This window comes from Pteronotus mesoamericanus, unplaced genomic scaffold (assembly GCF_021234165.1).
Source record: "Pteronotus mesoamericanus isolate MK-2021 breed Mesoamerican mustached bat unplaced genomic scaffold, CSHL_Meso_final scaffold_1066, whole genome shotgun sequence".
In the NCBI taxonomy this organism is placed as follows: domain Eukaryota; kingdom Metazoa; phylum Chordata; class Mammalia; order Chiroptera; family Mormoopidae; genus Pteronotus; species Pteronotus mesoamericanus.
Window position 1 is genome coordinate 1,217,197 of NW_026555299.1, and position 27,300 is coordinate 1,244,496.

General features: G+C 38.7%; 1 protein-coding gene and 1 pseudogene across 2 annotated transcripts in view; one reads left to right on the forward strand and one right to left on the reverse strand.

The window, feature by feature from the left end:
• Positions 1-27,300, reverse strand: part of CSTPP1 (centriolar satellite-associated tubulin polyglutamylase complex regulator 1) — a 150,739-nt gene that overhangs the window by 120,830 nt on the left and 2,609 nt on the right. For both annotated transcript variants that reach the window (XM_054587057.1, XM_054587056.1), the window contains exon 2: positions 1,138-1,240. In XM_054587057.1, the coding sequence (XP_054443032.1) occupies positions 1,138-1,240 (103 nt within the window). The remainder of the gene's footprint in view (positions 1-1,137; positions 1,241-27,300) is intronic.
• LOC129081439 (high mobility group protein B1-like) lies at positions 17,871-18,678 on the forward strand (annotated as a pseudogene).

Below are 27,300 nucleotides of genomic sequence, written 5' to 3' on the forward strand. Positions count from 1 at the left end.
CTAGGCTTGTCAGTTCTGTAAAAGCAAGCAAGGCTATTCAATCTCAGTCTTTATTCCTTGCCCACCTCATTTGCTTCCCACACCATGAGAAGGAGTAAGGTTCCTTTCGTTTCTCTATTTTATCCTCTTTAGAAGACTGGTAGCAGGGACCAGCTCTGCTCCTGGAAAGCCTGTTTTTCCCACAAACTTGAAATTCCAACCCATAAGAAATCTAGATTTTATTTGCAAGACCTATAGTTCAGCACCAGTTTGGGAGAGTCAAGAATTCCCCTAACAACAACCCAAGTTTAGGCCACTGGAATACTTGTCTGATCTCCAAGGAATCTCTGGAGAATAAAAAGGGAAAAAGAAAATCTGTTTTTAGGGAGGATGGACTTGAGTTCACAATTCGCCTTAAATAGAAGCCTGTAAGACATGACTCTTCCTTTCTTATAATGCTCCCAGTAAATTAGAACAAAAGGAAGGAGACACCAACTAATTATATACATATCAGTGATAAAAAATAATGCTTTGTATTTCTTTAGCAAATTCTTTCAGGATGACCAAGGTGTTTTAAAGTGATTATCTGATTCAGCCTAAAAACCATTCTAGGACGTTAAAAATGTAGTAACTGTTTTGACTTTTACACACTCCAAGCACACTTTACAAAGAAGTACAACCCTTCAAATATATAACTTATGAAAGATGTCCTGCCTCTAGAAATAATCTGAAAGCATTTTGTGATCGACACGGCGTCCTATAGAAAGAAAACTGCAGAGGAACATCATTTTAAACATTTCAGTGAAAAAAGCCAGCCATGAAAAGGCCAAAGGTACTCTAACTAAAGGAAATCAGAGCAAATATTTTGAATCATGCAAAAAGTTTAAAATTATAAGAGGGACCTAAAGAAACAGATCTAATAGATCCAACAAGCAGTTGTTGAGCTTCTGTAGTCATGACCATCATGATACTTGTCTTTGGACAAAACTAGTTGCTCCAGAGGCATGTTTCAAAACATGTTTGGGCAGCCTTGGACCAGCCTACCAAAACTAAGCATTCACTGCTACTGCATACTCAGCACTATCCTGCTCTACTCTTCATGTACCTTGCCTTCTTCCAAGTGCCTTCTCTGGGCTGGCAAAGCATTCATGTACTTACTATTCTGTGAAGAACCTGGTAATGCCATATTGGCTAATATCTTCCTTATTTTCTAGCAGCTGACACACTGCATCCTCCATGTACGTGAGGACATGTCGCTGAGCTGCAAAAAAAAAGCAAGAGAGAAAAGAAAAGTGAAAGAGAGACAAAAATATAAAAGTCCTCCCAATTCCAGGAGGAGGCCATGAAAGTCAATCAAGGTGTTGGCTCTACCCTAGGAAGTGGACTGCATTAGGCCAAACTTGCTGGCCCTAATGGAGCTATGGTCTCAAAGGGTAGAATGGGACATGATGTAGCACACGACTTGGTGCCATATGATTGGCTGTTAGTATTAGCATCAACCCTTCATTTCAGTGATGAGCGTGACTGGAAGGGAGCTTTAGCACCATTAAGCAGATACACTCGGAATTTTTTCTTCCCACCTCCTTCCACAGGATGTTTCAGAAACTCATCCCAGGGAAGAGTGCCTAAAGCATAAATTATCTGATTGCAAACAAAACTCAGTTCTTTAATAAAAAAAAAAGTCACTGAAAAATTTAAAGGCCATGAAAACTGGTGTATAAGCTAGTAACCTTGGAAAAGAGTAAGACCACAAAATCTGTGTTGCTCAATTTATCAGAAATTATGTTTTCCACATTTGTTGTGACTGGGAAATGTGCAAATTAATCGTGGTCCTATCAGAAAGGATCTGAGTATTAGAATTAGAAAGAAATGGGTTTGAAACATGGCTCTGTCGTTGGTAGCTTAAATAGTTATTTAATCTGTACCTGTGTGGAAACATAATTTAAGTTTTTCTCAAAATATGGTCAATCAACTTGTCGATCTGAATCACCTGAGATATCCTGTTGAATGCAGATTTATAAGCTGGCACCATCCCAGACTTAGTGATCATAAATTTCTAACTGGAGCCCCATTATTTTAACAAGGACCCTTAGTGCTTCTTATGTATGCTGAAGTTTAAGAATCAGTGGTTTAAAACGTGAGCTCTGAAGTTCAGAGAGACCTGAGTGCTATTTTCAGCTCTACCAGTTCCTAGCTGTGTGACCTTGAGCAAATTACTCACCAAGCCTATTTCCTTACTATAAAATGTGGATAATAATACTATCACTGTTTGACTCTGGCTGGTGTAGCTCAGTGGATTGAGTGCTGGCCTGTGAACCAAAAGGTCACTGGTTCGATTCCTGGTACGGGCACATGCCTGGGTTAAGGGCTGGGTCCCCAGCTGGGGGCAAGCAAGAGGCAACCACACACTGATGTTTCTCTCCCTCCCTTCCCCTCTCTCTGAAAGTAAACAAAGAAAATCTTTTTTAAAAATACTATCACTGTTTGCAACAATAATACTATTAGTACCCACATCATAGGGTTATAAGAATTAAATAAGATAATACATGTAAAACACCAGAGTGCCTGGCTTGCTTGATAATATATACTTTTTAAAGATTTTATTCATTTATTTTCAGAGAGAGGGGAAGGGAGGGAGAGAGAGAGGGAGAGAAACATTGATGTGCGAGAGAAACATCAGTTGGTTGCCTCTCACACACCTCCAATCAGGGACCTGGCTCACAGCCCTAACATGTGCCCTGACTGGGACTCGAACCGGCGACCTTTCGGTTCACAGGCCAGCTCTCAGTGCACTGAGCCACACCAGCTAGGGCTTGATAATGTATTTTCTCAAAAGCCCATCTCAAAGGACTATTGAGAGTCTACTTCAGTAAACAGCAGAGGCCAGAGCTTCTGATACAGCCTGTGCTCAACAAACAATTGTTCCTCCTCCCTGAATTTTGTCTTTAGGTATGACAATGACATCTAGGAATACTTCACATAAAAACTTCCAATTCAGCATTTTCCATTTACCATCCAAAACATTTTTTTAAAAATCACAACTTTCTTTTGGAGCAGCGAGAATAAAAAACCCAAAAGTGATGAATATCCTGATAAAATGCAATTCCATTAAATTGCTGCCAAGATGGACATCTGCCTCTTTCAAAGCTTTATCCCTCAAGAAAATACGGAGTAATTACCTAAAATTAATAAAAAATGAGTACTTCAAAACAACGATTCCTAACGTCCTGGTGGTCCAGTAAAACTTACAAAGCAAATAAGTTTATCTACCCAAGCTGTGCTCCAGAGCGTCATCATGTAACAATGGTGACCTAGGGTTCCACCATGTTTGCAGCAGCCTCAAGTCCACATGAACGACATGTTTACATTCTGTTACTTATTCTGTTGATTTGAGTGCTTCCCAAAACTAACAACCATCAATCACTGCAAACATTCTCCAGCCCTCCACCCCAAAAAGATGTGAAGACAAAATCAGTGTTTCATCAACAGTTCTTCCAACTGGAAAACTACTTCTCTAAGAAATGGCCAAACTGAGTGAAGCTGTGAGATAATACATGCAGACTTCTGGTATTAATTGTTTTATAATTAAGTGCATATTAAATTTGGAGAAGAAACAACCAGGCTAACATTAAAATCAGCTATGTTTTCACCTCTGTATTCTCTTTCCCTTCTTCTACCCACTTACCCTGATCTTACACACACACAAAAAAATTTCTTCCTTGGACTGTATGGACTTCTATGACTTAGATCTATCTAAGTCTAGCAAAGAATTTTTTTAATGGTCGAAATGAAAGACCTATGCCATACTTAGAAGCAAGTTGTGCTACTTTTCCCTAGCTCCAAGGGCTGAAAGTCAATGTAAGAGCCCTTTTACATTGGCCTTTACACACAGCACAAAGGCAGGGGTGTATGTTGATAATAAAATCATCTGAGAGATGTGGTCCATGTGTTTCTATGTGAACTCACACGTGCATGTGAGTGGCAGGGGGGTACTGTCCCCACTTGCATAGGTGTGCAAGCCAGTCAACATTTGTATGAAGTTAGAACTTGTCCAGCCCACCACAAAATACTCACCCCATCCCTAGCTCACAAAGTGGAAACAGAAGCCCTGGTGCTCTTTTCATCTGCGGGAGAAGAGAAGCTAAAAAGGGCCGGCAGGGGCAGGGAAAGGCTCCTCCCTTCCAAGAATTTCACACAAGCCAGCGCGAAGAGCTCTCTCTAATTGCTGCTCCCTGGCGGCTTCCTTCACCTGCAGCTCTTATCAGTCCAATGTTCCCTCTGTGGTTAAGTGCACCACCCAACCCTGGAAAATCCTTGCATTTTATCAAACTTCAATGAGACAGGAGTTCAAAGCTCTTGCCTGGCAATAAAATATGGAGAATGTCGTTTTATATTATTTTTTAAATGCAAAGGAATAAGCTTTAATTTGTGTGAATGATTAAAGAATACAAACTGCACACCTGCACCCCCGGAGGGCAAAGATATCTGGGCACCTTAGCTGCCCTTTTGGAAAGAAAAAAACATTTTAGATTGGATTTTTTTCTTCTGCTTTGCTGCAACTTCCACAAGACCAGAATTAAGTACATTTTCTAACACATACCAAAAGGCTCTAGTGTTCTGAAATCCACACTTAAGGCCCAACCATCCATGTCTTGCTCAGACAGCAGCAGTGCCTGAGATAAACACTTGGAACTTCAACAGGCTGCACTGAAAAATCTAAGTGAAATATGAGGAAACACTGGATGATCTTTACATGAACCTCTCAAGTGAAGGCAACTGCGCATCAGAAACCTCTTGGTCTTGCCCTGGCCGAGTGGCTCAGTTAGTTGGAGCGTTGTCCAATGTGCCAAGGTTGTCGGTTTGATCCCGGCCAGGGCACATACAAGAGTCAACCAGTGAAAGCATAAACAGGTGGAACAGCAGATTGATGTTTCTGTCTCTCTCCCCTTCCTTTCCTCTCTCTCTCTCTAAAATAAATAAATAAAATTTTTTTTAAAAAACAAACTTCTTGGTTCTGTTGAATTGTCTCCTGCTGACTGCTTAACCTCTATAGCGCACATACTCCTGGTATAAAATGGCGTCTAATAATAAACTTCTTTGGAAAAAAATTACATATATACAAAAGGTAACATATTAATGACTATATTATTATTGCTATATACTGATTCTACAGATTGAAACCACCTAGCAACTCACTGCAATGGTTACAGTATGGGCTCTGGAGTCAGGATGGCCTCTATTTGAGTTCTAGCTCTGGCAATTATTAACTGTGTGATTTTAGGCAAGTTATCTAATCTCTCCTTCTGCCCTTTTCTATAAAATTGGGGAATAGCACCTACCATCTAAGGCTGTAAATAAAATAATATATGTAACAATCTTAGCATAGTGCTTAGCACATAATAAGTATGCAATAAATATTAGCTATTTTTATTATTGTTGTTATTATTAGTTGTTACTATGTACCCTTCCAGACATTGCAAAACTCACCGGACAACAGGGTTTCAACACTAATGAACACCAAGAGATCAACCTACTATAGTCCTCTATCACTTATTTAATTCTGTTCATCCAACCAAAGATGTTTATAGATTATCTTAAAAAATTTCTGGGCCATATGAAACCCTATACATACAGTACTACACATAATCATACACCTATTTCAGCTATAGCCTTTAAATTTGTGGGAAGCATTCACTTATTAACTGCTTTAATTTATATGGGGAAAGCCCAAAACTATTTCTTTTTACTCCCTTCCAAGGCATAAATACCATCAAAGTATCAGCTGTTTGTTTTGCAATTAAATGATAAGGGGTCCCATTTGGAAATTTTTGCTTGAGGGGCCTAGAATTTCCACCTACAACATTAGTTAGACCACTCTTATTATTATTTAATATAGAGTTCCTACACTAGAATAAACAAGTCTCACTGGAAAAATATTCACATGAATTACTATATGTGATATTAATACATACAAGAGCAATAGCAGTGTAAAAGAAAAACAGAGTATATACATATATCCAACTTTAAATCTGACTTTTTCCTAACGTGAAGGGATTAAACAAAAAAAACACACCAAACAAACAAAACCCTCATAGACACAGACAACAGTATGGTGATTACCAGAGAGAAAGGAGGGTGGGAGGAGGGAGAAGAGGGTAAAGTGGGGGGGGGGGGGGGGAGGGAATGGTGATGGAAGGAGACTTGACTTGGGGTAATGAACACACAATACAATAGACAGATGATGTATTATAGAATTGTACGCCTGAAACCTATATAATTTTATTAACCAATGTCACCACAATACATTCAATAAAAAAGAAAAAAAAATGTTACTTTTTTCTCCCTTGCCAGAGTCGAGATACATTTTGGTTTTTGAGGCTTCTGAGCTTCAGATGCTAGTTGGTGCAAACAAATGTTGAATTAAACTAAGACTGTCCTCTGAGATAAGAAAATTATTGCTGTTAACCATCAACCTGTCATGTCAATTGTTAAGAAACTTCAAGCTCAATATCATTTTTAAATCACTAATATGATTCAGTACTTGATTTTGTAAAGTGCAAATAGCTTAGTGGTTTAAAAAATTAATAGACTTGTAAAATGAATTATTTACATCCTATATCTTTACTTGTCCTGATCTCGGGATACAGTAAGTTCTGGGGAAATGCTTTATTGCCCATACACCACACATGACCATCTTTGATCTTAGACCACACTGAAACAATTTCCTTTAACCAAAGGAGATGGGGAAATGAGGAAAACTAGCACATGCGATCCTTCCACAACACAATGAGGTAGCTAATAATATTTTTTGAAGCTCAGAGTGGTAAAGGAACCTGTTGAAAGTCTTAATAAATGGCTGAGCTCGGATTCAAATTTAAATTTGACTCCAAAGCCCATGCCCTTCTGCTACAACCCAGTACCTCCCAAAAACAAAAATAAAAACAAGAAAAATCTAAACACCTACAATGCATCCCATTTAACACTGCATTATCTAGAAATTGCTAGCTTTCCGTTGTTAATAGCAGAAAAGAAGATTAAATTGGTAAATCAGACCATTCAAGTACTGGCATGATCTTTAAATTTTAAAAAAAAAGTTTACTTCTAATTACACATGTAATTATTTTTAAAGATTCAAACAATACAGGAAAAGTTAAAAACCAATCCCAGTTCCCACTGAATAACAGCATTGAGTACTTTATGGATATGAATTTCTTTAATTCTCAATGTTATGAGATGCTTTTATTTTATCTCAATTTTATAGATAAAAGAAGGAAGATTCATACATGTAATTTACCTAAAGGTTAAAGGTCTAGTAAGCAGCAGAGACAGAATTTGAATCCAGGCCTTTGGTCTTCACCACAGTACACTGCAGCCCTTAAAGAGCTTTGCAGCATGACATATATCAAATGGACTTTCCTAAGAACAAATTTAAAAATTAAGGAAAGACCTTTTACTTTAATAGTTAATTATAAAACAGAAAAACTAATACATCGGGGGTATCCAAACCACCAAAATGCTGCTATACAGCTCGTCAAACTCAAATAGTAGGAGACAAGCCAGGGACAAACAAAGCATTACACATGTGTTAACATCACCTGTGACAACCAGAAAACTAGAGGTGACTAAAGATCTTTATGTAAAGTAGGAGATGAAAAGCTAGTTTACTTACCTCAACCAAAAGAGGTATTGTACCAGTTAACAGCTGTGCAAAGCTGAGTGCTTTGACATTCAAACAGTCTCTAGTCAACCATTAATCCTTCCCTCCTCTCTCCTCCTTCCTAAAATTGGTGATTTTTGATATTTTGGGAATGGCACTTCAGGCTACGTGCTTAAATCTCATTGCTTCCATATTTCCGGCCTAAATCTCACAATACAGAATTAGGACATTGGAATCTTGCATTTTTTTTTTTTTAAGGAGGCTTTTACAGAGGTCCAAACTTAAAGGACTCGGCTAGCTCACCATAACAAAATGTAATGCCCAGAAGTCAGAGAAATCTAAAGTAGCACTAATTTTCCCTCAGTTATTTCATGACAATAGCTTTGCAAAAATAGAGCAGTATAGTTATCATATCAACTCCATAAACATTCAGAAAACTATTTTCCAGAATGCACTACAGGTTAAAAAAAAAACTATAAATTGACAGACATGGATTAAATCATGTGCCACTCGTGTCATGTCAGGCCGGGAAATAGTAAAGTTACAGGGTGAAAATTTATTGTGCTATATAGTCATCAGAGATTGTAGCCTTTGGGGCAAATCATGCATTTATAAATTATTAGCAATTACATTTGGTAATATACAATTTAACTATGAGTATATGGATTTGTGATATTACTGCAACAAGGTATTAATGCAAATAAAATGGTAATTAATGTTGCATTAATTGCTTGATATTTCACGTTCAAACAATTTCATAAAAATTAGTTGGCACTCACAACTCACAGAAGAGCTCTAATTTAAGGCCACTGAAATTCATGGGCGTAGAATTCCTGATCCTCTCTCTCCTGGCTGACACTGGCTCTGTAGGAAGGTGGGGATTCTTTTTCAAATGAGAGTCTCATGTATCAAATTCCCACTCAGGACTATGTCTACACCATATTTACGGAATATGGCTTGCAATAATGCTCAATAATCCCTTTGTTTCTATTTTTGATATGAAAGTAAAGGATGCTAGTGCAGGTATCTATAGATATTTATAGCCTAGGCCAAAGTGCACAAAAGTCACGTAGCATGAACAGCATGGGCTAGACAGAGACGCTAGTTTGGTTTATATAGAAAACACATGCCGACATATTACTTTAGCTGAACATATCTAAATTCATGGTGTAAAGCATCAAAGCACCCGATACTGCTTTGGACTTTATTTTTTACCAAACTAACATAATTTTTGACTCATCGCTTAAGAATGTCACACGCCCAAGCCTACCTTTCCTGCCAGGCTCAACTGGAATGCAGGTTTCTTCATGAAGCATTCCCTGATCTCTCCCAGCCAGAGGCACTCTCCCTTTTGCTGAACTCCCTAAAACACCTATCTTAGTATTTCCAATGGCACTTTCTACCTTGATATAGAGTTATTTTTGTTATAGAGTTATTTCTGTTATATTTCTACCTAAATATAGTTATTTCTGTTATTTCTAGTTACTACTCTCCGACTCCTTAAATACAGATATGAACCATGACCTGCTTATCTTTTATCCCCTTTAACACTCAGGACCACTCAATGTCTCCCACATAGCAGCCATTCAAATATTTACTAAACGAATACATAAAGTGTATCATTATTTATACACTGTGATGATATTCTTTACTCAACTCAACCATGTTAGGATTGTGCCTCCCAGGTGGGAAACACTAAGTACCAAAACACATTCTGTTACAATATTAGGGTTCTTACAGGAAGCCACTTTTGTCCTGTTCTCAACTCCTTTTTCTGTTGCCTTTTAACTGTTCCTTCTCTCTATTCCAATGAGAAAGCACTTGTTCCTTCCATTGTTACTAAGAGCCTCATTATGTTCAAGGTAAAGTGAAAAAAATGCATTCGATGCAATTACCAGTTCCTTACAAATTTGGGGGCTACTTGTCATTTCAACATCCAGGACATGAATAAAAGAAAGTCCAAATTCTTTTCACTCCCAAGGACTATTTTCTTTTTTTTTCTTTTTAGACAAAATGGAAGCACACAGTACAGGAAGCAGTCCTCAGTAAGCCACCGTTCATAAACAGCTTTGCTGAAAGGGTAACAAAGGTTCTGTTGTGCTCTTGCATGGCAGGGCCAGCAAGCAGCAGGAGCAGATGAACTCTTTAAGAAACAAAGGTTCTGTCTTCATGCAAATGTTTGCATTAATAAAAAATGAAGAAAAAGATATAGAAAATGCAGGCTAGCTGGACATAATAGGTCTCTAAACGGGAGGTTTTTCACATTTTTCAGGCGGAGTCAGCAGGTCTTTTAAAAACTTTGTCATTCTAAACATTTCACAGACATCACAAGAAAGACATGCAAATAACAGAAGCAAATCAAAGGACATCCCGCTGCTCTGCTGGCGCCTCCCTCATCCATGCCTGGTTTGTCATTTTCTGTTAACCCTAGTGCTGGCTGCTGTTTTGTTGAGGAATGGAGTCCTTAGCCCATGTGGCAGTACATGTCCAGCCAGCTGGCCCTTGCACTGATGACATTACAATGCAAGCCATGTACTACCACTCAGGCACACGTGCTGCCCGGCAACAAGTCCCATGTGTAATTATTACACACCCGGCTTACAAATCTGCATAGGAAAGAACCTCTTATCTAACCACTTAATGAGATATAATCACCTTGAGTGTGACTATTACTGAATAATTCTTTGAAGATGGACTTCATTGAGGACCAGTCTTTCAAACTGAAATATGCAATAAAGGCCTTAAAATAAAATAGAATTTAAAACCTTGAGAGGGGAGAAGTTTACCTAATACTTACTATGTGCCAAGCACTGTATTAAGTACTCAATCTACATTATATCAATCTTCACAACCACCATTTAAGGTAGATACTTACACTCCTATTTCACAGCTGAGGAAATTGAGGCTTCAGGGGCTTATGAACTTGCCAAGGTCACACAGCTAATGGCAAGCCAGGACTCAAAACTGGTGGCAAAGTCCTCTCCATTCTATACATTTTTCTCACCCCTTATTTCTATGTCTTTTGTGATTGAAACCTGGCTTACTCTGAAAATATCACAATAACCGTACTTACCGAATGAAGGACTCTCTTTCCATTTTAATCATTTGCAGTCTTTATCATGAATTTTTAAGAGCGAGTGGCTTTTGTGTTAGCTCATAAGAATGTAATTAAGCTACAAAAGTTTTTTCACAGAAAAATGGATATAATTTAATATATTGTGTATAATTTTAGAGCATTCAGGAGCCTCTTGAGTTCATCTATAGCTCCCCTGAGAGTTCCTGGCCTACATGTTTAAAAAAAAACAACAAAAAACCCCAAACCCAGAACTTGCATCTCTTTTCCCTCCTAGAAGCACTTGATCAGTTTTCTTTTCACAAGCATGACTCATCAAATCCCCTCACCTGAAAACTCCTTGTACCCCTCAATTTCCACAGAACACACTATTCCTCTTTACCAGGACTCGGAATGGCTATGTCCTTCCACACACTGTGCCGTTGGCCTTTCTTGGTTGTACTTAACGTGAAACCAGTGGCCAGTCACTTCATTACTATTCTTACCATTGCTCCTGAATTGCAAAAGCTTAAGGGGTGGAAGGACTTAAAGATCGTAGCATTCAGCTCCCATTGTTTTACAATGAAAGAAGTTGAAGTCTTTCTTCATTGTTTTCCCTCTTGATCCAATGATGGAAAGTTCTTGGGCTCGCTCAAATGAAGCCTGAAAATTCTCCACATTTCTCTCTATAACCACATTGCCAAAGTTTTTATTTACATGAAGTAGGCAAAATAAACCATAGCAACAACTGAAATATTTTCAAATATTTTTTCATACTGCCTGAATGGACATAAGTTTTAAAATGGAAGAGTTAAATGATATTATCCAGGCTTCTTTTATCCTATTGAGTCCATTCAGGCCTCTAGCGCCGATCATAATCACAATTATATATAATTTTTTGTCCTATAATAAAAGTGATATGTGATATAAGTAATAATAAGTGTAATAAGGGAGATCATAAGTGAAAATAAGTATAATCGTTAACTTTCTTTAATATAATGGTTGGCTGGAAGATAACCTAGTACTAATAATCAGATTAGTGAATTATACTGAGACTTTAATTTGGAGACAATGAGAGGAAGCAAATTATTACACGATTTTATGATAAAAGGCAGAAAAAGAGAGTATTCTAGAAAAAGTAAAGGAGGTTATTTCAGGGAAAAAAATAGCAAGGCTCAACAGAATTGGAAACTTGAGGAAACAAAACATAATTCTATCATAAGGATTTAAAAGAGATGGTTGAATAAAATATAAGCAATTGTCTATACGGCCCAGGACAAGAGGGGTAAACTGGGAGAGGGTGTAAATAATTCCTCTTAATGTATGCTCTATATAGTTTTTGAATCTGTAAATGTGTTACCTAATCAAAACCTGTGTGTGCGTGTGTGCACACACATGTGTTAGAAAGAGCAGGAGAGAGACGTTTATAACAAACCATTAATATATTTATATAATGCTGTGGCAAAGAATGCTCGTTGCCAACCCCAGCAACCTCTTCCTTCTTAGAAACATACTCCTTTTCTTCCTGGGCTCTTGGCCACTGGCAAAAAGGTCATATTTCTCAGCTTCTCTTGCAGCTAGACTTCAGTCATGTGATTAAGCTATGAAATATAACCACAATATTACGTGGGTCTTGTAGAAAGTACTCAGATGGAACTGATTGAACTGAAAGCTGTCTCTTATTTACCCCAGGGGATAAGAAAGAGCTCCTTTAGTCCCCATGGATCATGAGATAAAAGATGGGATAAAAGATGGGATATTGGAGGAAAAAGAGAGAAGCCTGAGTCTCTGATTATACCTTGAAAAATACCATACTTGCCATGAACTGACTATCTTCAGACCTCTTTTCCACAAAAGAGAAATAATCTTCTAACATTTTAAAACCATGTTATTTTAGGTTTTTCTGTTATATGCAGACAGACCTAATGGTAACATAAAGTATCTATATATTTTCCCAATAGTATAAATAAAGGGATCAAATTAATTGTACCAATCAGAATCCTCATTGGCCTATTCATCCATCTGGGTGGGATGCTAGGACAGGATAGTGTTTCCAGACACTATCCAAGCATTTAAGAGATGTACTACTATCTTCAATGTTTACGATAGTTGTAAAGAGGGTTAAGGTCCCAATGACTTTCATAACTTGAACAATAGTTTACTAAATACTTCCACATACACTATCTCATTGACACTGGCAATCAGCCTAGGGGTCAGATAAGACTGGGGTTAATATCTCCATTTTACAAATTAGGAAATTGCCCAAGGTCATACAGCTTGTAAGTGGTAGGGCAAAAACTTGAACTTTAATTTCATGAATATAAATATTTTCCACTGAATCACAGAATTAGGGACATTCTTAGCAAAATTAAGAAAGTTTAAAATGACCATGATTAACCCTAGCTGGTGTGGCTCAGTGGATTGAGCGCCAGTCTGTGAACCAAAGGGTCGCTGGTTCGATTCCCAGTGTAGGGCACATGCCTGGGTTATTAATTCTCATTACAGCATAATATTCAATTGTTGACTATACTACAATTTATCAATTCCCTTGTTGTGGCAAGAACTGTTTATATAAAATGTCCAGAATAGGCAAATCCATAGAGACAAAAAGTAGATTAGTGCTTGCCAGAGGTATGGGGGGATGTGGGAGTGACTGCTAATTGGTATGAGCTTTCTTTTGGGGATGATGAAAATGTTCTGGAATTAGATCATGCTGGTGGTTGCACAATCTTGTGAATACACTAAAAAATATTGAATTGTAAACCCTTTTTTTAATCCTCATCCAAGGACATGCTTGTTGATTTTAGAGACAGGAGAAGGGAGGGGCTGAGAGAGAGAAAGAGAGAGAAATATCAATGTGAGAGAGAAACATCAATCAGTTGCCTCTTGCATGCACCTCCACCAGGGACCCAATGAGCAACCTAGGTATATGTCCTGACCAGGAATTGAACCCAGTTTATGAGACAAAGCTCCAGCCAACTAAGCAATACCAGCGAAGGCTGAATTGTATACTTGAAGAGGGTGAATTTTATGGTATGTTAATTATATCTCAATAAAAGACACAGACTCATAAAAACAAAGAGTTGAAGATGGCAGCATATCAGAGGTATTAAGAAAATTTTGGAAGATGAAAATTAGACAAACAAGTAACAACTATTACAGTAAACTAAAAGAAGCTAAAAAATTAAGTGCAGTGTCTGATTTAAGGAAAGATGACAAGAAGCAAGCCCACTCTCTTACATAATACCAGAAAGGCTTAGGAACTGTAGGTATAAGTACCTCTGAAGGCAGGGGTGTAAAACAGAATGCTTGTGTATGGACTCAGTGCTTATACCTGCCCAAATTCATAGGCTGAAGCTCTAATCCACAGTGTGGCTGTATTTGGAGTAAGAAAGAATGTAAGGTTAAATGAGGTCACAAGGGTGGGGCCCTGATCCAATAGGATTAGTATATCCTTAAAAGAGACACTAGAGAGAGCTCTCACACACAGGCACCAAAAATGGCCATGTAAGCACACAGGGAAAAGGTAACTTTCTGCAAGCCAGGGAGAGACACATCACCAGAAACTGAACCCTGACTGACCTTCATCTTGAACTTTGCACCCTCCAGGACTGTGAGAAAATAGGTTTCTGTTGTTTAAGTCATACAGTCTGTAATCTTTTGTTGTGGCAACCCAAGCTGATTAATGTAGTTGGGTGAAATGTCTACAATCAGAAGCACTTATTATTTCTGGATTCTCTTCCCAACCTTGTATAGCAAAGTAATTATGCTTCCTCCACCCAGATATAACATTAAAGGTTTATTCTCTATTAAGTCGCTGAATCAGCCCTAGCTGATGTGGCTCAGTGGACTGAGTGCCACCCTGCAGACTAAAGGGTTGCCAGTTTGATTCACAGTCAGGGCACATGCCTGGGTTCCCCCGTAGGGAGCGTGCAAAAGGCAACCACACTTTGATGTCTCTTTTTCTTTTTTTTTAAACAGCTTTTAAAAATCTTTTAAAGATTTTATTTATTTATTTTTAGAGAGAGGGGAAGGGAGGGAGAAAGAGAGGGAAAGCAACATTGATGTGCGAGAGATCCATCGACTGGTTGCCTCTTGCATGTTCCCAGCCAGAGACCTGGCCTGCAACCCAGGCATATGCTCTGACTAGGAATCAAACCAGGGACCATTTGGTTTTCAGGCTGGCGCTCAACCCACTGAGCCACACCAGCCAGGGCACACATTGATGTTTCTCTCCCCTACTTTCTCCCTCCCTTCCTCTCTTTCTACAGAAGGAAGGAAGGGAGGGAAGGAGGGAGGGAGGGAGGGAGGGAGGGAGGAAGGGAGTGAGGGAGGGAGATGCTGAATCATTAGGACTCTGAATCTGGGAACACCAAGAACAGTTGAAGGTAGAGGTAACCTACTAAAAACAGGATGATTACTTTAAAGTCTACTACTTACTTGTAAGACCCTCCCCTGCTCAGCACTTGAACAGACATTCAAGAAGCTCCAAAAACTTATGGAAAGTTTCTTACATTACAAAACTGTATCAAAAATAACAAACAAAAGAAAAATGCAAGAGGCATACACACAAGCAAAATCAAAACACAAAACAAAACTAAAACAAGAAAAGAGATGCCACAATGAATATTCTCAGAAAGGCAAGCTAAAATCTTCTATTCATGAATTTGGAAAACCAAAAATAGTAAAAAGAAATATAAAATATATATAGATATATTAGAGTTCAACAGGATTGGAAAGGTTGAAGAATACAGAAATTACAACCAAAAAAAATGTGAAAAAGAGAAAGAAAATTGAAGCATGAATTCCTAAGGCACAATGTCTGAGAAACAACAGTTTCAGAGACAGACATAAGAAAATATCAAACATATAATTCCAGAAAACTTTTCAGAACTGAAAGCTATGAATTCCACATTGAAAGGGTTTTAAGACAATGAGTGGAAGAAGAGCCACACCAATTGACATCTTGTTAAAGATCACAAATCAGAATGGCATTCAATTTTTCAAAAGCAGTATGGAAAGCTAAAAAATAATGAAGAAATGCCTTAACAATTCTAAGGGAAAATTATTTCCAACACAGAATTTTATAACTATACAAACTATCAATCAAGTGTATATTACATTGTCAGAGGCATGACAATCCCTCAAATTTTACCTTATTTTATTTATTTTTTGGTTTTAGAGAGAGGGAACAGGAGGGAAAAAGGGAAACATCAATGTGAGAGAGAAACATCAATCAGCTGCCTCCTGTATGCACCCCGACTGGGGACTGAACCTGCAGCCCAGGCGTGTGCTGCCTGACCAGGAACAGAACTGGCCGTCCTTCAGTTTGCGGGATGATGTCCAACATACTGAGCTGCACCAGCTGGGGTCCTCAAATTTTATTTTGCATGCACCCTTTCTCAGAAATCTACTGGAAGACATGACATAACAACAAAAAAAGGAGTGTAAGGAAAAAGAAAAACATAGGTTTCAGGAAATATGGAATATGGCTTGAGAGAGACAAGTAGTATTCATGATAAGGATAAAGGACTTTAAGAGCAACAAAGCCGTATCAGAGCAGGAGGACCAAATAGGTGAAGGAGTACTCCAGGGGACTTATCTTGAAGAAAATAAACTGAAACTTAGAGAATACTTGATGTGTTTATATAAACTGACCTTTTGTTTGTAGAGTTTAAACATAAATTAGAGACAAGTTCATAGAAAACTAACCAAACAAAAGACAAGGCAATTATTAACTCTAGGAAAAAGAAAAAAACTAAAAAAGGAAAAATGTCATCACAGTATACTACAAAGCATATATATATATACCATTTCCATAGTCATAATAAACACTGAATACTGACTTAACCAAAAGTCATAATTTTATTGGAAGTCTAGGAGGTAGGAAAGTTAGGTGGTATAACAGCACTAAATCCATCATAGGAAAAGTCACACACCCACTGGTATATCCGTGCTTTACCTATGAATAAGGACAACCAGTCACCAATAATACATCTCACCTCGAGTGGGAGAGACACCTCCACTGTACATACTAGATGTGGTAGATACTGTGTGCACTGTCCCTCCCCCACCCAACCCCCCAAATCTATGCTCCCTTCCTACTTGCACACACGATTGTCTAGTTCGACTTCAATCCCCAGGCTCCTCTGCCATTAGCAGGGGCCTTATATTAAGTTCTTACTTATGAAATGTGAGCACAAGTGATGTTTACAAGTTCTGCCTCACGCGTGTAAAAGGTGCTTGCCCTGGATTCCTTCCCTCCTTTTCCTTTTTACTGGCCAGAAGTGGCTACAGCTGAGGTACCCTCAGAAACCATGAGTTTCAAATGGCATGGCTGTCCCGCTAGCCTGAAATCCTGTGATGGCTCCTAGAGCGGATCCTGTCTTCTACATCTTGGACTTAGCTTCAGTTAGAAAGAAAGTTTTCTCCTGTATGAGCCTTTGCTTGGACGGGGGTGGGGGTTCTTTTTATAATAGCAACTCAGCCATCACCCTAACTAATACCCTGAGAGATCAGGGCCCCAAAACCTCCTAAAGTACAAAACCTCAATATACCTCAACAGTTTACTGACCCAGCAGCAAACATGAGAATGGAGAGAGGGGATTTGTGAGCATAGGGGAAAACTCATCCTTAATTAATACCTATGGAGTCATATTTAACTCATATTCATTGAATAGCACCTAAAAAACTGACTTTGGAATCAGAGGAACTCGAGTCAAATCTTAGCTCCACCAACTACTATCTACATAAGGGTTGGAAAAATTACCAGTATTTTGCCGCATATAATGCACATGCTTTTGCCCAGATTTTTGAAAAATAAGGATGCGCATATACAGGGGTAGTACTAACTCCAGATCTATATAAGTGTTTTTAATTTTTATTTATAGTTATGCATTAAAAGTGTAACTCTACAAAGCAGTAACAATATCCATATGCAAAATAATACCCTGGAATACAATAATAGGTTTTGTTTCTAAATATAAATAAAGATTTGAATTACAAAATGAAAACAAAAGATTTTTTTCCCTGAAAGTTTGGGCCAAATACGTGGATGAGCATTATACATGGCAAGATACAGTACAGCTCCTGTTTCCTGACATCCATCCTTACAAGTACATGTCATAACAGATCTACAGCACAATATAATAAAATGATGTTTAAAATCATGAAAACAGAAATGTTACAGAGCGGAGAGAGTGAGGAGGCTGCATCTGGCTCCCGCTCTCACAGCCATTGCAGTACATTGAGCTCCATAGAGACAGCGCCGGGGCAAGCGTGAGCCGGACGGGCACTGGGCGACTCTGTGCTCGCTGAGGAAAAGTAATTAAACATGGGCAAAGGAGATCCTAAGAAGCCGAGAGGCAAAATGTCATCGTATGCTTTCTTTGTGCAAACTTGCTGGGAGGAGCACAAGAAGAAGCACCCAGATGCTTCAGTCAACTTCTCAGAGTTTTCTAAGAAGTGCTCAGAGAGGTGGAAGACCATGTCTGCCAAAGAGAAAGGAAAATTTGAAGACATGGCAAAGGCGGACAAGGCTCATTATGAAGGAGAAATGAAAACTTATATTCCTCCTAAAGGGGAAACAAAAAAGAAGTTCAAGGATCCCAATGCACCCAAGAGGCCTCCTTCGGCATTTTTCTTGTTTTGTTCTGAGTATCGCCCAAAAATCAAAGGAGAGCATCCCGGCCTATCCATTGGTGATGTTGCAAAGAAGCTGGGAGAGATGTGGAATAACACTGCTGCAGATGACAAGCAGCCTTATGAAAAGAAGGCTGCTAAGCTGAAGGAGAAATATGAAAAGGATATTGCTGCATACTGAGCTAAAGGAAAGCCTGATGCTGCAAAAAAGGGAGTTGTCAAGGCTGAAAAAAGCAAGAAAAAGGAGGAGGAGGAAGATGAAGAAGATGAGGAGGATGAGGAAGAGAAGGAAGATGAAGAAGATGAAGATGAAGAAGATGATGATGATGAATAAGTTGGTTCTAGCGCAGTTTTATTTTCTTGTCTATAAAGCATTTAACCCCCCTGCACACAACTCATTCCTTTTAAAGAAAAAAATTGAAATGTAAGGCTGTGTAAGATTTGTTTTTAAACTGTACAGTGTCTTTTTTTGTATAGTTAACACACTACCGAATGTGTCTTTAGATAGCCCTGTCCTGGTGGTATTTTCAATAGCCACTAACCTTGCCTGGTACAGTGTGGGGGTTGTAAACTGGCATGGAAGTTTAAAGTAGGTTCTTGTTGGTGCACAGCACAAATTAGTTATATATGGGGATGGTAGTTTTTTCATCTTCAGTTGTCTCTGATGCCGCTTATACAAACTAATTGTTGTTCTGTTAATGAATACCACTCTGTAATTGCAAAAAAAAAAAAGTTGCAGCTGTTTTGTTGACATTCTGAATGCTTCTAAGTAAATACAATTTTTTTATTTAAAAAAATAAAATAAAATAATGAAAACATATCATCAAGAAAATGTTAAATTATGTTCTATATATTATACCAAAGAATCTAGGGAATATATCACACGTTTTGCAGAAATAATCGGTTAAAATATTAAGTTCTGACACTTCATCCTTATTGAACTGAACAGGAAAGAGGGCCTCTAGAAATAATAAGACTTAAAGGAAAGCAAAGGAGCTAACAACTCAGGCTTTAGAGTCAGATAAACTTTATCAAGCGTCACCTCCACATCTACTAGCTCAGTGATCTTGGGCAAGTTACATAACCTAAAATCACTGTTTTCTCCTGGAAAAGTCGGGATTAGGCTGGCGCCTACCTCAGAAATCTCCTGTGAGGAGGACTGAATGGGATTGCTGTCTACCGCCAGTCCTCCCAGATTCGAGAATGACTCTAACTGGCATAGCGAGAACATCTATTCTAATGCACTTCTCATCTAAGACAGAATGGGGGTGGGAGCCTCTGCTGTTTAGAAGCTAGAATATTATTGTATCTCTGTATTTCAAAAAATAAATTATCTCATCCTAAGGATTTAGAATCTAAATGAAATAGCATTTCCCACTTTATGTCATCTAATGGAAGAGGAAAACTGGGAAGTTTGGGTAATTTGGTAAAATTACCCAAATACTACTACACCTGAAAACAAAAAAGAAATTCTGAAATTGAAAAATTACCTGAACAAGGAAATGGAGGGAGAGATATCAGTGATAATTTTGTCATTTAAAAATATAAATTATTTCATGGTAACCCTTCTCCTCTAAAGATAACAACCAAAGTTGTTTTTATTACTTGGCTGAGTTTAAGAACTTCCAGCTGGAGAACCAATGTCAGGTCCTTCAGAAACAGTTATTTTCTCCTAACAACTAGGAAATAGGATAAGAAAAAGTTCACATTGAGATAAATCGAGCATTTCTTTTCCTCAAATTTGCTTCTCCTTTAGAAATATGAGGTCAAAAACAAATATTTAAGGAAGAGCAAAGGTCAAAACAGTCCCTATGTCCAGACATGGCAACAAAGATTAGCAAGACTCCAGTGGCTATTTGTAGGCATAACCTTGAAGGGAAAAAAGGCAGGGCCATTTCCCCTAAAGACTTGTTTTCTTCTACTATATATTCACCATTCTCTACCATGCCAACCCTTGAGACAAGGCAAAAGATTGACCACTGTACATGCAAGACTTTATGAGTTAATCACGTATCTAAATATCAGGTTTGATGAATTACAGACTATTTAGAAAGATCAATTTTACATTTTATTAAATAGCTTACTTTAAAATACTTGACATATATTAATTAATTCATCCTCTCAACCCCCTGGGAGGCAGCTTTTATGAACTACATTTGTTGGGGAAATTTGATCAAGGAAAATAATAGTACTATTATCTATTTACAAAATACCTTCCTTGCAAAGAGCTCCAGATGCTTATCTTTTCAATCTTCTAACATTCCTGTGAGGTAGGTGGCAATATTCCCTTTTCCTTTCTTAAAGGTGAAATGCTAGGAGCTTAATGACTTACTCACATGGTAACCTGTGTTTTATCCAGTAAGTAGAACATACTGCTTAGCATTAACACTAGACCATGGACTCAAGTCTGAACTGCACACAATTCCAAGAGCGTCCAAGCTCCTAATTTTCTCTACAGCCATCTTGAATGCATCACATTCCAAAAAGGACTGGGATCATGCTGGTTGTTTAAGCTCACGTGCTCACTGCTTATAAAGTTTACTATAATTTTTCTAAATTGGACTATTTAAGTTTTGTCTGGACACCTGAAAGCTAAATTATTTTTTTGTTTATTGTCTGTGCACTAGCATTGTAAATGATGTCATCAGGAATGTACAAAACTCTTAGACAAAGCTGCAGGGCCAATGAAAGCAAATCACTTGAGGGAGAGTGCATTTCTTTTTCTTCTTTTTTTGAAGTAGGCATCACACAAAAACGTGACTCATTAAACCCAAAAGAGTTGACTATGCCAGTAAGGGCTTCTTATGCAGCCCTCCACAAAGAGGCCTGAGTGGCAGCATCAGGCCTCCTCTTCTATGCATTTTCCTCCAGGCAGAATGTGCATTTGTGTGGCTACATACACAATTATAATCTCCCCTGAAAGGCAATTCCTTCCATATGACAGGCTGAACAGTGGCCTGAGTGCTGGCCTCATGTTGCCTGTGCAGTTAACATGCTGAAATACCAGACACATTTAATCTTTCTTTTCTGAAAAACTAAGATGGGACAGAACGGAAGCTGGAAAGAACTCCACACATAGAGAAAGGAGGCCAGTCCAAAAGCCCAAACTCACTATTCTCAATGGGCTGAGCTTCTTTGTGCGTTGCCTACTTACGTGTCAATTTGCAGGACTTTGGGGCATGAGAACCATGGAGCAGAGTGGTTCTGGCAGCCTCTCATGAGACAAGCAAAGCCAAAGACATGTGGCCTTAGTCACATTCAAAAGTGTTATTGTTTCAAACATGCCTATTTTAAAATACATAATTTTCCCATTTCGAGCACGTTGTCTGTAAGTTGGCCACAGGAGTTCTGCCACACGATTTTTTAAAAAAGAAAAGCAATGGCCCTGATGCAGCCCTAGCCCTGCCACACACCTGTTCACTGGGGGGCCGGGGCGGGGTGGGGGGGCCCTACCCCAGGTGAGAGGAGTCTGAATTTAACAAACACCTGATACGAAGGCCTGGGGCACAAACAGATTTCTGTCTGAGATTACAGAAACTGAAGCTTGTGATTTATCACAATTACCTGTAATCTCAGGGCTAGATAATAGTATTAACAAGACCTTGAGCTACACAATAATAGGACAGCTGGAAAAAGGCTCTTACTCTTTCCAAAGAATTGTGCTTTAAAAAGCTAATTCAATGAAGAAAAAGAAAGGGCTCTGAAAGTACCTTCTCAAACAATATTTACTTTTCCTACGTTCCTGCTAATCAAACAAAACTTAGCCAAAAGCCTTTATGAAAAATACATTTGATGATTTTAGCAGTAATTGCTTTGTTTAAAGAAAGGTGCTTAAAAGAAAACATAGCTAATGGGATTAGTAATCTGGTATATTCAGATGTGTGTGGGGAAAACCCTCCTCTCTTTGATAAATCATTAAAGTTCTGTTCAGATAAATGTGTTTTGACTTGAAATTCCAATCGTAGAATGAGCTATTTCCTAAGGCCCCCAGGGAAGGAGTACAAAGGTGACCCCAACGCAGAGGACCCAGGGACTAGTTTACCAGGATGAGTGCAGTCTTAAAGCACATGACTCTGAGCAACTAAAGGAAGGGATCTCATAGAGATGCCCCAAAATTGTATAAAATTTCCTTCCGTCTTAAAATACCATTTAAAAAAATACATTTTTAAAAACTGTTGTGTAACCAAAACATAGAAACTATGGTAATCAAGAAACTAACCTGAGATATAATCAGAGTTTAAAACCAGAAGGATCCAGGTGCGCTCTCCCTCCCGGGAACACGCCCAGGCCTTTCTTCCCTGTCAGGTGTGCACCTCCTAAACTCTAAGGGTCCCCACGGGACTCGCAACCAGGGGAGCAATGGGCAGCCGCAGCTCATCCAGGCTCACCCCCTGAGCCTGTCTCCAAGGCCTCTTTTCTCTGACTTTCCAGTGAGCCAAAGCCGCCCCGCCTAGGCTCTGTCCTATTGCTTCTTATTATCTAAGCCCCTCCTTGTCTAAAGTAAGCTCAAAAAAGCCCAGAAGGATCTAGGGCAGATTTTAATGTCATCCCTTTTTTTCATGCATGGAAACGGGGGAAAAATCCTACTGTCTCTAATATGATAGAACTGAATTCCTTTCTCCCAGTTTAGAAAAACTTTATCCTGCTGCTTAAAGCAGGCCTTTCATTTAACTTGGGCCTCGCATTGTAGATTTTAGAGATACTGAGAGAATAAGCCTACTCTTATGGCTTCCCATTCTAGTAAGAAACAGACAATAACCAAGTACACAAATAGATTAACAAGATAACTGTGATAACTGCTAAGAAGGACATAAACAGGATGATGAACTAGAGATAAGCTAATGGATCATTTGTCTCTTCTGAGCTACTATTATTACTTTTTAAAACTTTAATTACCTACTCAGCCTCCTAAGATTACTTAATTAGCAAACATAGTATTTACGTATATAAAAGTGATCCCTGACTTTTGGACAACATTTGGAGGAAAGATTTTAGTATTACTTGAATATATAAATGATAAGCAAGGTAAAAAACTTACTGAACTATTTTAAAGCCCTAGAATAAACCTGAAATAACCTGCAATTTAGTTACCTGGGAGAAATGGGGGTGAGGGTCGGGAACGACCTGTCTTAGAACTCACTTGCTCTTTTTCTTTTTTCTCAACACAAGGATATCTCATTTACTAAACAGCTCACAGTCTCCTTGAAAAGGTGGAAGAAACGGATTCTGAGCTTCCAGGAACACCTCCAAAAGGCACATCCCAGAACTGGGCCACACAGGGAACCGCTGCCCCTGCCATGCCTGCAAAGCTGCTGATCTAACCGGGATGGCACTGAACAGCTGCACACGCAGAGTTCACCCACTCTGTATCGGCGCTGACCACACGTCACTCTGCGTTACAATCATTTCTGAATGCGTCCCATCTCCCATCTGTGATGTAAGTTGCCTGGGGAAAGGGACCTTCATAATCTTGCCTTGCATTATATAAAAAGGGTATTGGAAGGAGAGAAGGAAGGAAGGAAGGGAGGGAAGAGGGAGGGAGGAAGGAATTAGGAAGAAAGGAAAGGAAGGGGAAGGACAGAGAGGATATTGTGAAGACGATATTGTATGTTCATTACTATTTTAAAGTGACCTAGTTTCCAAAGATTTAGGAAGTCAGTGTAACAGACACCAAAACAGGATCAGACTTGCAAGAGATAAACTGGGGGAAGGCCCACGGGCAAAAAGGGGAGAAAGCCAGAAGAAGCTGGGAGAGCTTGGGTTGACCCTTGTAAAGGAGGGAGGGAGGGAGAAACGGAGAAACGGAGAGACAGAGAGAAAGAGAAAGGAAAGAAACAGACTGCAGTTCAATGAGAATCTTCAAGCCAAAGTCGCCATTGGGAGAGTCACACATCTCCTAGAGGTGGATCTGTCCCACTCAGTCACTGTCTGGGAATAGCCCGTGGGAAGTGTGACCGCAGTGTGAACAGGTGTTAGGTTCAGAACTGGGGTTAAGAGTCAATTACCCTCCCCAAAGTAGGAGATCATAGAGGCATATTTTCATGGCCACCACATACATATGTTACATATTTTCATAAAAGTATAATAATAATAACAGTAACTAATATTTATTGAGCACCTACCGAGGTGCTCTAAAAAGAAAAATATTTTACTCATTTTGTACATCCTCAATGTAGATCCAATGTAGCAGCCAGGCACTGCTCTAAAAGTTTACATGGATGAGGTAAGTACAATACTATTATTATCTACATTTTGAAGATAAGAAAACTAAGACACAGAGAGGTTGAGTGACTTCTTTAAGGTCACACAGCTCAAAGTACATAGGTTACTGTCAATAAAACTCTACCAAATGATTTTTTTAGAAATTATCATCCTCATTGCTCCGTCTAGGACATGAGTCCAGTGGCAAGAAGAAACTGAAATTTTACCATTTCCTGATCCATCCTGATTCCTAGGATGCCCCCTCCTGGCAGAAATGTTAAATTAAGCCCTTGGAGCCTACTGAGCTTACTCCAGGATCCTTGCGCAGGTCTATGCAATAGCTGGAGCCTCATCTTTGGAGTTGCGCAAGGTATTTATAGCATGGAATTTAACACTGTGAACTCTGGAATCAGACTGCTGGGTTAAAATTATTCCTTCATTATTTACCAGCCAGGTATTAAAATCTTCGTATTGCAGTTTCCTCATCTGTGAAATGGAGATAACAACTGAAATTATCTTTATATGCATCCATACATGTAAAACACTTAAAATGTTACCTGGTACATAATAAATGCTTAATAATCTAAGTTGTTGTTGGCTGCTCACATTTGGGACTCTAATGTCAGATTTTTCATATTCAATTTAACATATATGAGTATGTATGTATTGTTTACATTGTGAAAGGCAGGTAGGTATACAAGAAGAGTAAGATACAATTCCTGTTTTCAGGAAACTTATTTGCAACCAATAAACTCTATCCTAAGAAGGAAGCAAGGGTCATTGCCCTTTGCAGGCAATAGGTGTTTAAGTTTGTTTGTTTTTGTCTCTTGGTAGAGAGGGAAAAACAGACTATGGAACCCGACAAACCAGAGTTTGCATCCCTGCTTTGCTATGCATCATCACCTATGTGACCTTGCAGAAATCAATCTGCCTGTCTAAGCCTCTGTTTCCTTCTTTGTAAAATGAGATGATAGTAATAGCTACTAAATGGGATTAATAGAAATGCATATTTCTACCAGTGGTTGGGAAGATTAAAGAAGATACAGCACAGTGCTAGGCATATATGAAGGGCTCAATTTATTGTGACTCCTCTAAAAGTATAGCCTACAAAGGAGAAAGACCATTTCTGATTTCCAAGGGTTATCTATTTATGCCAACCCACTGCCAACTCACGTGAGAATAAGCAGTTTCCATGGAAAGAGATGAGGCAACTTAGAGCATGAGTGAAAACGTGCCCCCCACCAGATTAGGTGGGGTAAGAAATAAATCTCACTCCCTCCTGCTTATCCTCAGGTCAGCACGCAGGTGGTGTGTTTTGTACAGCTGGGACCAGAACAGGCTGCCCTTCGGCTCTAGGGAGCTCTCTACACCCATTCAGATACACGGACACACCTCAGCCTTTGGCAGAAGCTTCCAATAAGTATGCATGAGGCTGGAAATCTTTCAAGGGTTTTATATTTATTTTGCCTCCTTACCAGACTCCCATTTCTCTCTCCAGGCCTGGGCATTAACAGTTTCTCACTGTATTCTGATGGTTGCAGGCATAAACATCATTGAGCTGATTCTATACTGATGATCTTAAGATCCTAAGACAGCGATAATCAAACTTTTTTAATCTCACGGCACACATAAACTAATTACTAAAGTTCTGTGGCACGCCAAAAAATATATTTTTCACCTGACAAAAAAATAGGTAAAATTTGTATTGGTTTGCCAGAAAATGTTAATAGTAATCACCTATACTTTTCATTCCAAAGTTACTTTTTTAAAAATTACATGCCTATACTTGTATATGTCTGGTACCAAGAATTAACCAATCAGACAATCTTATTATGTGATGTGATCAGTAAGATGCAACTCTTTTAAATGACCTATATATTTATGGTTCAAGGCAGGGCGTTCATACCAGATGGCTATTGTTGTGTTGGCTGTTGTTATTTTTTTTTTAATTTGACTACCTAAGGGAAAAGAGGCCCGTGCCCCTGACTAAATAGTCAGATATTACATGTTTTAAAAATTCTTGTGGCACACCAGTTGAGAATTGCTGTCCTAAGTCATTCTGGGCTTAGGTTCCTAATCCACAAAGTTACTGGGGAGTGGGTCAATTTTCCCAACATTATGAGAGACTGTTTTCTTCCCTAATAATTGAAAAGACAAATATAAGCCCTGGCTAGCAGGTAGAAAGAGAAGGCTATAAATATTCATTGAATAGGTATCCCTGATTTACACCACAACACTAAAAAGAGGTCCCTGACACCTTACCCAGAGGCACTCAGCTTTGGCTTTTGTTTTGCTGAATGCTTAGAGCTTCCCAGTTTCTGCAATTTTCTTTTTTCTTTGTGTATTTTCTTCTCTAGGCCTACACAGGTAGGTGACTTTATAATTTTTTTCCAAAGGAAAAAGAAAGAATGAAAATAACAAAACAAAAACCTCCACAGGAAATATTTTATTAAATTAATCCATAGGGAGTAGTCATTAAATGGTCATTAAATTGCGGGTAACTGCTTGAAAACAGGATGCCTCTAAAATGGACATAATCGAAATGGGCAGGGCTTGTTCTCAACTAAAGACAAATGCATTTCAGCAGAGTTATATGGCTGGATGAACCTTGAGGAAGCCAGTGAGTAGTATGACCCCACGCAGGGCAATATAAATGTCCAGATGGTGATTAAGCCAGGGAGATAAGAGACTTAAATGTCATAGAACCTTACGGAGCACTTGTTCAGAGTTCAAACATTAGGTAGATAGTTGGACACTAGAAACTTTTTCA